Source organism: Dendropsophus ebraccatus, chromosome 7 (assembly GCF_027789765.1).
Source record: "Dendropsophus ebraccatus isolate aDenEbr1 chromosome 7, aDenEbr1.pat, whole genome shotgun sequence".
Classification (NCBI taxonomy): Eukaryota; Metazoa; Chordata; class Amphibia; order Anura; family Hylidae; genus Dendropsophus; species Dendropsophus ebraccatus.
Genome location: NC_091460.1, coordinates 145,589,662 through 145,602,241, shown reverse-complemented (window position 1 = coordinate 145,602,241; position 12,580 = coordinate 145,589,662). Strand labels below are relative to the sequence as shown.

At 40.9% G+C, this 12,580-nt stretch overlaps 1 protein-coding gene across 1 annotated transcript in view; it reads right to left on the bottom strand.

Moving 5' to 3' along the window:
• The window catches only part of ARHGAP10 (Rho GTPase activating protein 10), a 160,839-nt gene that overhangs the window by 95,487 nt on the left and 52,772 nt on the right, over nucleotides 1-12,580 (bottom strand). Inside the window, exons 6-10 of the mRNA XM_069978665.1 lie at nucleotides 11,933-12,043; nucleotides 10,285-10,389; nucleotides 9,549-9,678; nucleotides 7,399-7,505; nucleotides 2,483-2,577 (exon numbers count right to left, since the gene is read on the bottom strand). Of these exons, the coding sequence (XP_069834766.1) occupies nucleotides 2,483-2,577; nucleotides 7,399-7,505; nucleotides 9,549-9,678; nucleotides 10,285-10,389; nucleotides 11,933-12,043 (548 nt within the window). The remainder of the gene's footprint in view (nucleotides 1-2,482; nucleotides 2,578-7,398; nucleotides 7,506-9,548; nucleotides 9,679-10,284; nucleotides 10,390-11,932; nucleotides 12,044-12,580) is intronic.

Below are 12,580 nucleotides of genomic sequence, written 5' to 3'. Positions count from 1 at the left end.
ACCATAACTATACAACTATATAACAGTAACTACATAACCATAACTATATAACGGTAACTACATAACCATAACTATATAACTATATAACAGAACCTACATAACCATAACTATATAACGGTAACTACATAACCATAACTATATAACTATATAACGGTAACTACATAACCATAGCTATATAACAGTAACTACATAGCCATAACTATATAACAGTAACTACATAACCATAACTATATAACAGAACCTACATACCCATAACTATATAACGGTAACCACATACCCATAACTATATAACGGTAACTACATAACTATATAGCGGTAACTACATGACACTGCCCCCACCCTGTAACCTATATCCGCGGGAGCTTTGCTAAACTAACACTTAAGTACCATGAAGTTACCTGTAATTTTCTTGTTATTTAACAATACATCATAATAGTTATAATAATAAGCAAGAAACATGTCGACAAAACAATTAAAATGTTAGATTAAAAATATCTTGAACTCCAGGGCATATAAATATGTCAGAGCGGACGTGTCATGTGATTTATGCCTCCTTATCTGAGAACACAACATTATAGATGGGGAGAAGCGGAGCGCTCTGGTTACCGTTATATCATTTGGAGCAGGATTTCTGAGTAAAAAGCAGAGGAAATCCTGAGGGGTCTCCTAGGGAAGACAGCAGGGCCGGGCTCACACAGGACTGCGGCTACTAGTAAGCAATTATAATCATCGCTTCGTTTTATAGCCAAAACTTACTCTGTGACCCCCTGAGGACGGTTTTCCATAACACCTTGAGGATTTGAATAAAGCTAGGCCCACGCTGCATTTTGCTATCCCATTTAAAGGGGAACCATGATGTTTCATGAGCGGCAGGATATGCTGTGAAAAAAACCTGCTGCATCGCTCCTGCCGTGCTCCTGATGCAGAACCCGCCGCGCCACGTGACGCGCCAGGTACGGATTTCTTCCAGCAGTGATTTTGATTGTAATGATTTTAATGCAACGAAAACCACTGCTAGAAGAAATCTGTACCTGGAGCGTGGCTGCATAGGGAGCGTGGCAGGAGCGGTGCAGCAGGTTTTTTCAAAGTGTATCCTGCCGCTCATGAAACATCATAGTTACCTTTTAATTTATCCGTTTACAGAATAAAAAACTAAAGCAAAAGTGGAAAGTAAAAACATATGCAGTTGTACACCATCCTGCAGCATCGCTTTTTCATTGACTTACATTAATGAAAAAAAAAAAAAAAAACACACATGGATTTTTTTTTACTATACACAAAGATGTGGTTAACCACGTTTTTCTTTATGTTAATATTAGGCATTCCACAATGCATACAGTGAAACGGATAAAACCCAGCCTAACATACTAGTTCATACTATGGAATCAGCGCAGAATTTCAAGTTGAAGTTCCGCCTGTCTCACTGATTGAATAGGACGTGCACTCTGCCATCCGCCCAAAAAATTCACATAATGGTAGAAATTCGGCCACCAGGTGTCGCACTTACTGGAAAACTTCAGTCGAATCTCAGTCCCTGAGGACTTTTGGTCTTTAGTAACGGGAGAAAAGAGACCAAATGCAGAAAGTGATGTCAGGTATCCCTCTGACTGGCCCAGTGAAGATGAACACTGATTGGGCAGGTGCTGCACACGCCCCCTCCCCCCCCCCATTTATAAAAAAAAAAGTCTCCGCCCACTGACTGAAATGCAGATGCATGAGCAGCACAATGGGGCACTAAATAGTATTAAAATGAAATCCCATAGTATATATATAAGATAGATAGATAGATAGATAGATAGATAGATAGATAGATAGATAGATAGATAGATAGATAGATAGATAGGAGATAGATAGGAGATAGATAGGAGATAGATAGGAGATAGATAGGAGATAGATAGGAGATAGATAGGAGATAGATAGGAGATAGATAGGAGATAGATAGGAGATAGATAGGAGATAGATAGGAGATAGATAGGAGATAGATAGGAGATAGATAGGAGATAGATAGATAGGAGATAGATAGATAGATAGATAGATAGATAGATAGATAGGAGATAGATAGATAGGAGATAGATAGATAGATAGGAGATAGATAGATAGGAGATAGATAGATAGGAGATAGATAGATAGGAGATAGATAGATAGGAGATAGATAGGAGATAGATAGATAGGAGATAGGAGATAGATAGATAGATAGATAGATAGCAGATAGATAGATAGGAGATAGATAGATAGCTAGATAAATAGATAGATAGATAGATAGATAGGAGATAGATAGATAGATAGATAGATAGATAGATAGATAGATAGGAGATAGATAGGAGATAGATAGATAGGAGATAGATAGATAGATAGATAGGAGATAGATAGATAGATAGATAAATAGATAGATAGATAGGAGATAGATAGATAGATAGATAGGAGATAGATAGATAGGAGATAGATAGATAGGAGATAATACAGCATGACAGGTGCAACTTACCTTTCTACCGCTTCCACATCAAAGCAGAACCTTCTGTCTATAGTGTCTGTGTTTCGTTTTATACAATACTTGACTGTAAAATTCTCCCCTTCACCCTAACAAAATAAAATATATATATATCGATATCATCTAAAGTCGATAATACAAAGGGCCACATAGCAGAACTATTGTACAAAAAGGAGGAAACGTTTCCGGTTATAGTATTAAAAAAGAGACAGAAGTTTAATGGTTCCCTCGGTTCTTATGTCACCGGCTATTACTCCGACTGCAACGGTTTGTTGAGGTTTTGTACTGTTGAATGACGTTTTCCTTGTCCGACATCCTTGAAGCAGAACTGACAGAACAGCGTCCGCCCGTGCAGGAATGACGGTAAGTATGACCCTGCACAGTCAGAGGTCTCCGGATTTAATTTCATTGATGGTCTAAGGGCCTTATTAAACGGGACGATTAATGTGCAAAATTATCGGAAAATTGTTTGAGTTCAGACAAAAATAACTTTGTGTAAATGCAGCAACAATCAAACAACCAACGAGAAATCGTTTATCGCGCATTTGATGCAGACACCAAAATCATTGTTAATAATTTACCGTAATTCCACATTCGCTCAGTGTAATTGCACATGGTTCTTTCATTTGCCGGGATCAGATGGAGTGAATGATTGTAGTAACAACTACCCTTCTGTGTAATATGTAACTTCTGTGTAATATGTACCCTTCTGTGTAATATGTACCCTTCTGTGTAATATGTACCCTTCTGTGTAATATGTAACTTCTGTGTAATATGTGCCCTTCTGTGTAATATGTACCCTTCTGTGTAATATGTACCCTTCTGTGTAATATGTAACTTCTGTGTAATATGTGCCCTTCTGTGTAATATGTACCCTTCTGTGTAATATGTAACTTCTGTGTAATATGTAACTTCTGTGTAATATGTAACTTCTGTGTAATATGTACCCTTCTGTGTAATATGTGCCCTTCTGTGTAATATGTACCCTTCTGTGTAATATGTACCCTTCTGTGTAATATGTACCCTTCTGTGTAATATGTACCCTTCTGTGTAATATGTAACTTCTGTGTAATATGTACCCTTCTGTGTAATATGTAACTTCTGTGTAATATGTACCCTTCTGTGTAATATGTGCCCTTCTGTGTAATATGTACCCTTCTGTGTAATATGTAACTTCTGTGTAATATGTAACTTCTGTGTAATAGGTACCCTTCTGTGTAATATGTGCCCTTCTGTGTAATATGTAACTTCTGTGTAATATGTAACTTCTGTGTAATATGTACCCTTCTGTGTAATATGTAACCTTCTGTGTAATATGTACCCTTCTGTGTAATAGGTACCCTTCTGTGTAATATGTACGTGTAATATGTACCCTTCTGTGTAATATGTACCCTTCTGTGTAATATGTGCCCTTCTGTGTAATATGTACCCTTCTGTGTAATATGTACCCTTCTGTGTAATATGTACCCTTCTGTGTAATATGTACCCTTCTGTGTAATATGTACCCTTCTGTGTAATATGTACCCTTCTGTGTAATATGTAACTTCTGTGTAATATGTAACTTCTGTGTAATATGTAACTTCTGTGTAATATGTAACTTCTGTGTAATATGTACCCTTCTGTGTAATATGTACCCTTCTGTGTAATATGTACCCTTCTGTGTAATATGTGCCCTTCTGTGTAATATGTACCCTTCTGTGTAATATGTGCCCTTCTGTGTAATATGTGCCCTTCTGTGTAATATGTAACCTTCTGTGTAATATGTAACCTTCTGTGTAATATGTACCCTTCTGTGTAATATGTACCCTTCTGTGTAATATGTACCCTTCTGTGTAATATGTACCCTTCTGTGTAATATGTAACTTCTGTGTAATATGTACCCTTCTGTGTAATATGTACCCTTCTGTGTAATATGTACCCTTCTGTATAATATGTAACCTTCTGTGTAATATGTACCCTTCTGTGTAATATGTAACTTCTGTGTAATATGTACCCTTCTGTGTAATATGTACCCTTCTGTGTAATATGTAACCTTCTGTGTAATATGTACCCTTCTGTGTAATATGTACCCTTCTGTGTAATATGTACCCTTCTGTGTAATATATACCCTTCTGTGTAATATGTAACCTTCTGTGTAATATGTACCCTTCTGTGTAATATGTACCCTTCTGTGTAATATGGTCAACGACTTAAGGGTAACAATAAACTATCTTTTTTGCACTTGTTAACCATTAAAAGAAATTGCTCCGTCAAATACGACCCTGATCTTATGGTAGGTCAAAATCCAATTGGTGGGAGTGACTCCTGGCCCCCGGCGGATCAGCTGATTGGGGGGGGGTCACTGCACCTGTGCATGCGGTGTTGCCTCTCACTTCCTGCCAGACACAGTTCTGTATACGGTGGGTAGTGGCTGTAACCAATATCTCAGATGTCTGATTCCCATGGAACAGCAATACCAGGCGCAGCAGCTATCTAGTGAAGAGCACAACGCTTACACAAGTGCACCGACCCCTTCAATCAGCTGATCAGTGGGGTTACTGGGTGCTGAACCCCCATGACCCTTAATACAAACAGGACATTGTTTAAAAAGGGGAAAAAAACAGAGAAGACCTCTAGAGAACCTAAAATAAATTATGGGAATTTGAGGATAATGAGGGAGATTTATCAAAAGGGTGTAAAATATAGACTGGTGTAAAACTGTCCCCAGCCACCAATCACAGCATCTCTATCATGTTACCAGAGCTGAAAGCTGAGCTGTGATTGGCTGCTGTGAGAGCTGAGCTGTGATTGGCTGCTGTGAGAGCTGAGCTGTGATTGGCTGCTGTGAGAGCTGAGCTGTGATTGGCTGCTGTGAGAGCTGAGCTGTGATTGGCTGCTGTGAGAGCTGAGCTGTGATTGGCTGCTGTGAGAGATGAGCTGTGATTGGCTGCTGTGAGAGATGAGCTGTGATTGGCTGCTGTGAGAGATGAGCTGTGATTGGCTGCTGTGAGAGATAAGCTGTGATTGGTTGCTGTGGGCAGTTGGCACCCATCTATATTTTATAAATTATTAAAGTAATGAATATTAAAATGTTTTATGGTTATTAAAATCCGCACCATTCCCCACTGGTTGGTTAAATGCAAACGGCACCTGACCTGGAGACAAGATCATGCTGTCTCTGAAAGAAAGCGGCCATTTTTTTGTGGAGCTGGATAACCCCATTAGTTCTTATTACAGAGAATACTAAACACCATAAAATCCTGCTAATAGGGAGTCTAATGGTCTGAATGCAACACATCTAAAAATGGAAGAGCAAGGTTATTTTTCCCCATTCTCGACAAGACATATGTATTTAGGTGGAGTTCACACGTAACAGAATAGCAGCAGATTTTACATTGAGTTCGCAGTGAAATCCACAGCGCTCTGGCTTGTTCTGTGGCGTCCAGGCCGGGATGTCAGGACCCCGGGAGCCACAGAACAAGCCGGAGCACGGACCGGGAAATGTATGCACTGGGCCGTGGGGGGTTAAGGGGGCTGCCGCTTACATACTGGCAGTGGGCTGACAATTCAGCTGCAAGCATGCAATTCTATTAAAAGTGACTGGGGGGAAATTGCAGCGGATTTCACTGTGAACTCGCAGAGTGAAATCCGCAGCAATTCTGTTACTTGTGAAGCTACCCTTAAAGGGGTTATCCAGACATAGAAAAACATGGCCGCTTTTCTCCAGAAACAAAAAAACTCTTGTCTCCAGTTTGGGTGCAGGTTTTGCTACTCAGTTTCATTAAAGTGAATGGAGCTTAAAGGAGAAGTCCGGCAAACATTTTTTATTGTATTGTATTGTATTGTATAGTATTCCTGGATAACACGGGGATGTCACTTCCTGGATAACATGGTGATGACATCCCCGTGTTATCTAGCAAGTGACATCCCCGTGTTATCTAGCAAGTGACATCCCAGTGTTACCTAGCAAGTGACATCCCAGTGTTACCTAGCAAGTGACATCCCAGTGTTACCTAGCAAGTGACATCCCAGTGTTACCTAGCAAGTGACATCCCCGTGTTACCTAGCAAGTGACATTGCCGTTTTACCCAGGAAGTGACATCCCCGTTTTACCCAGGAAGTGACATCCCCGTGTTACCCAGGAAGTGACATCCCCGTGTTACCCAGGAAGGGACATCACCATGTTATCCAGGAAGTGACATCACCGTGTTACCCAGGAAGTGACATCCCCGTGTTACCTAGCAAGTGACATCCCCGTGTTACCTAGCAAGTGACACTGCCGTTTTACCCAGGAAGTGACATCACCGTGTTACCCAGGAAGTGACATCCCCATGTTACCCAGGAAGTGACATCACCGTGTTACCCAGGAAGTGACATCACCATGTTACCCAGGAAGTGACATCACCATGTTACCCAGGAAGTGACATCACCATGTTACCCAGGAAGTGACATCACCGTGTTACCCAGGAAGTGACATCACCATGTTATCCAGGAAGTGACATCACCGTGTTACCCAGGAAGTGACATCACCATGTTACCCAGGAAGTGACATCACCGTGTTACCCAGGAAGTGACATCACCATGTTACCCAGGAAGTGACATCACCGTGTTACCCAGGAAGTGAAGCCTTGATGCAGTAGTAAGTGCAGGGGATAAAGCACTTCATGAGCATTTCCCGTAATAAGTCTATATTGGTGATTTGTATAACTTTTGGGGGGCAATACAATACTTTAAATGAGAGGTCACTGGACCTCTCCTTTAACTGCAAACCACACCTGACCTGGAGACAAGAGTCTTATGGTCTCTGTAAATAAGCAGACATGTTTTTCTGATCCTGGATAACCCCTTTAAATGCAGTTTTATTGTGATTAGAAAGATAGCTGTAAAATCCCAACAAATAATGCATTGGTGCAATCCATTTACATACTTACTATTTTCCCTCCTGATCGATGTTCATACGGAAACATGGAGAAGGTCTTGGATTCCTTCTTGTACATGCAGTAATGCTTTACCCAGCTGGAACCAAACGGGGCCGGTCCTGTACGAGAAAGAATATATACAAGTAATTATAACAGTATATAGATAGATGCTAAAGCTAGAACAAAAGTGCCGGAGAGCTTCCAGGTATCACTATACAGAGATCACTGATGGCAGCCAGGATTGGGGGTCAGTCTCATGCGTATTCTCTATTCCCTTTGGGTGGGCGCTCTTGGCCTCCTCAGGATTTTTTTATGGACGTATATTATCGTCTATCTAGTCGCGGCTCAGCTGCTGTGCTGGTAGTTCAGGTCATCAGAGGAGCGATCGTCCCTCAGAGGAGCGATAATAAGACAATAAAACAGATGAGCTCTGTATAATAAGTGGACCAGGAAGCAGTCATAGAGAGTAATGTCAGACTACAGAAATACAGCCATGAGCCCTAGACAAGTAGAGATGTGCCAATCTGCAGGCTGCTCTAGTGTGTCCGAACCCGAACTCTCCACATTTGAATTGGTTGGTCCCCCAAAAGGACCAGAGATTTCTAATTTACTTCTATTAAAAATCTCCAGTCTTCCAGTACTTATCAGCTGCTGTATGTCCTGCAGGAAGTGTTGTATTCTCTCCAGTCTGACACAGTGCTCTCTGCTGCCACCTCTGTCCATGTCAGGAACTGTCCAGAGCAGCAGCAAATCCCCAAAGAAAACCTCTCCTGCTCCCCTAGACTGGAAAGAAAACACCACTTCCTACAGGACATACAGCAGCTGGAAAGTACTGGAAAACTCGACATTTTGTTTATAGAAATAAATTACAAATTAACTGAAATGAAAGCTGCAAGTTAAAAAAATGTAAAAACACTTTTACCCTGCTAAAAAGTATTTATTGTGACATTTTAGTACGTAAGGCTGGGTTTATGCTACGTTTTTTTACATCTAATTTTTCACCCGTTTTTGCATCAAAAATGGATGAATTTAGGTGCATCCATTTTCATCGGTTTTTCCATTAACTTTAATTATAAAAAAAAAAAATTAACACACACACACGTGGTCGACAACATTTTTGTGTAAGAATAAAAAAAAACGGATGCCTTTTGATCTTTTTTTAATAATGGAATTCAATGGAAAAACAGATCAAAATGGACGCACACAAAATGCATCCGTTTTTACCGTTCTGGTTTTATATATCCCAGTATACAGTGGTACCTTGGTTTAAGAGTAACTTGGTTTAAGAGCGTTTTGGTGTAAGAGATCACAGTTTTTCAAAATAGTGACTTGGTGTAAGAGCATTGCTTTGGTGTAAAGGCCCTATTCCACCAACAGATCTGACGACAGATTATCTGCCAAAGATTTGAAGCCAAACCCAGGAGTGGATTTGAAAAGGAGAGAAATCCAGTCTTTCCTTTATGACCTGATCTCTGATTATAGTCTGTTCCTGGGTTTGGCTTCAAATCTTTGGCAGATAATCTGTCGTCAGATCTGTTGGTGGAATAGGGCCTTAAGAGCTCCCTGTACTGGGTGGGAGGGGGAGTGGGGGAGGGGCATAGTCTGCATAGCGGGGTCTATAGCACTGTACTCTGACCCAGGAAGTCTCCCTCACCTTCCAAATCATAGCAGATCCCCTTCAGGCTGGGGCTTACATCAGGGGACAGGACTGTGGGGGTAATCTCTCCATAGCTGTAACCCCTCTCTCCCCGGACAGAGAGCGCTGCATGTATGTGCCCACATCTGTCCTGCTCATTCCTTCCTGCTCCCTGCAGTCTCTGTCCGCCCTTGTGTTTCCCATCCTCTCCATTACTGTACAGTAACTTATAATATCACAGATTCTGCTGTTTCTGAATGTTTGTTTGATCTGTTTTACATGTTATTCAGAATAATAAATCATTATTTTTGGGGTTTGGAACCAATTGTTGGCATTTCTATGATTTCTTATGGGAAAATTTGCTTTGGTTTAAGAGTGGATTTGGATTACAAACATGACCCGGGAACGAATTCTGCTCCTAATCCAAGGCACCACTGTGTTGTATTTTGCCCATTTCAGTAGATTGCTGTAGCAGGAATAATTGTGGATGTATAAGCGGTCACACAGCACAGGTAGCGGGGCTTACGCTTCTCCTGGACATAGAGGTAGCCTTCCATGGTAAAGGGGCTGGCTCGCTTGTGCTCCTGCGGGCTTATTCTGATCTTTCTCATCAGTTCTTCAACCTCTGATCGGGTCCCTTCAAAACGATTTCGTGTCTGGAAACAAACAAGTTACTTTAGAATCAGCCAAGGAAACTTTACAAATGAATCTTATGATACAGAAAAGGAAAAGTATATGAATGGACACCAGAACGACAGACTAACCTACCGAGGAAACACAAGGACACTGACTGGCAATATCTCAAGTATCTGGATACATAAAAAAAAAAAACTATAATATTAAAAGTGAAAGTAAATGTGAATATATTAGCTGCAGTGTAAGCGTCATGCACTGCTGTCGGTTTGCTCGGACGTTGAGTTTATCCTAGAAGTCAGTAGTTATAACGGCAATTACCGTAATGTCCTCTAGGTGTCAGTATGCTGCCACATATAACATTACACCTCACCATAATACTCTGATAATAACTGCAAAGGAACAAAGTAGCAGAGCAGGAGGCTAAAATAACCCGAAATAAGCCATAATGCATATTACTCATAGTACTGGTGGTTGGTTTCCATTAGATCTATGCACAGGAGCTTACACTCTAAAAGGAAGGGCGATCGCTGAAAATACTTGGCAACGGAAGAACGGCAGCTGTGGTCAGTGTCAGTTTTCCGAATACATATATAAAAAACTATAACAAAAAAAAAAACTAGACTCACATTCTGAATGTTAATTTGCAGCTCCAGTTTGTAATGGTTAAAATCTTTAGCGAGTTCATATCCTTGGTGATAGAAGGTAAAGATTCCTTGAAAGAAAGCCAGCATCTAAGGGAGAAGAGACCGGTGTTAGAGGAACCAGAAGAAAACGTACCAGGTTATTCACTTTTAGTACTTTTCTTACTTAAAGTGTAAGGGAAGGGGGGTTGTCAAGCTCAGGTCCTCCAGCCGATGCAACACTACAACTCCCATCATGCCCAGTGAGCTTTGGCTGTCCTATCATGATGGGAATTGTAGTTATATAACAGCTGGAGGACCCGAGACTGACTCTTGTGTACTAAAGAAACAAACAGTAAAAAAACACATAAAATTAGTTAGTTAAAATTCCCGATAGGAAAAACTAATATAGTGATTGTTACAGATGCGCGGAGCTTGTCGTCCAGCTTTTCTAGTGTACCAAGTCTCTTGTTTTAATTCAACAAGGGGGGGGGGGGGGCGTCACCAGAACTGCTGGCAAATAATTTTTTTCCAACAATTCCAAGGGTCGAGCTCCATAGGAGCCCATTATAGGTCAGAGCGAGTGGTGGCACTGAACTTCTCCCAATTGGTACGGGTGTCAAAAGTGACAAGTTCACTTTAAGGTGTAAATGTCATTTACATTTTTTTTTTTTTTTTTGCAGAAATTAATAGCACAAGCAATTTTAAGAAACTCTGTAATAGGTTTTATTAGGCAAAAAAAGAGTCTCTTTCTGTGCTCAAAAACCGCTTTCCTACCCATCCTCTCTTATCTGTGCATTATCAGGCAAAGTTGTCTTCAATACAGAAGAGCAAAGTGAAGACGGGTTCTACTGTGTCCATTATAACCTATGGAGAAGGGCGGTGCTGCAGGGGATGAGTGAGTAGGAAGAGCAGACAAGCAGCTGTACAGTTTGGATACTGTCTGGGCACATAAAATGCTGGATTCACTGGTCAGTGCTTATCTGGGATCTTGGTGAGAGAAGATTGCAGGATCATGTGCAGGGCTGCCTTTTCTCCTCTCTGTGCTCACTCATCCCTCTCAGCCCCTCCCCCCTCCATAGACCATAATAAACACAGCAATCCTGCTTCTTCTGAAGTGAGGGGGGAGGTAAAAAACAAAACAGCTTTTTGAGAAAAGAAGGAAACACTTTTGCTTCATAAAACCTATTACAGAGTTTCATGAAATCACTTGCACTATTGATTATTCATTAATTCCTGAAAAATGACATTTAGATGACGGAAATGCTTTAAATCCCTGGCTAGTCCAGTGTAAAATCCCCTGCCAGTCTGTTTATGACCCAAGCTGTGATTTATATTATATATATATATAAATATAAATAAAACACACACATATTATATAGCATATGACCTTTGGGATAAGTGTCTGGTAGCATTAGTCGCATGCCGTTACAGAATTCATTCCTTGAAGGAAGGCATCCTGGTGGCCAGCCATGGTGCATTATGTTGCAGCACTTGAAGTGAGCACTAATTGTTTTTATTTGCTATTTTCCACCTTTGGACAAGCCCTTTAAGAGATGCAGCAGGACTGTGAGGATATAACATGCTGGCAGCAGTAACTAATGATGGTCTTACATGGACTATTCCCACCCTGTAAACCAATGTCCTCACTTACAGGTTCCACAAATTCAAATTTTTTCCGCTCCTGGATTTCCTGCAGTTTACATACATATTCTAGTGACAGCTCGTAAAAATGCTCTCGATTCTGCTCCACTTGGACATCTGCCTGAAAGAGAGAGAAAGAAAGCAGCTGCTTAGGGCGGCAGGATAAGCGCACTGTACATTTCATGCCATACCCTTTAAGGAATAGATCTGAGCCCCCGTTATATAAACAGCTCCTATCACTACCGACCTGGAACACTATATATGGATTTTATATATCATATATATTAGTACAGACGTGGTAAAGAGGGAATCTGAGAGACAATAATACTCCTGCGGCTGGGCTCACGCTGCATTTCTGGCCTCTGTTTAGCGTATACACTGGAGGCTGTGAAGGACGGATAACAGCAGCATCTGTCATCCATAGACTAATATAGGATTTGTTTAAAGGGGTTGTTCACCATCAAAAAATCTTTCAAATCAACTGGTCGCAGCAAGCGCCAAAGATTTGTAATTTATTTGTAAAAATCTCTTCCGGTACTTATCAGCTGCTGTATATCCTGCAGGAAGTGGTGTATTCTCTCCAGTCTGACACAGTGCTCTCTGCTGCCACCTTTGTCCATGTCAGGAACTGTCCAGAGAAACAGAAATTCACCATAAA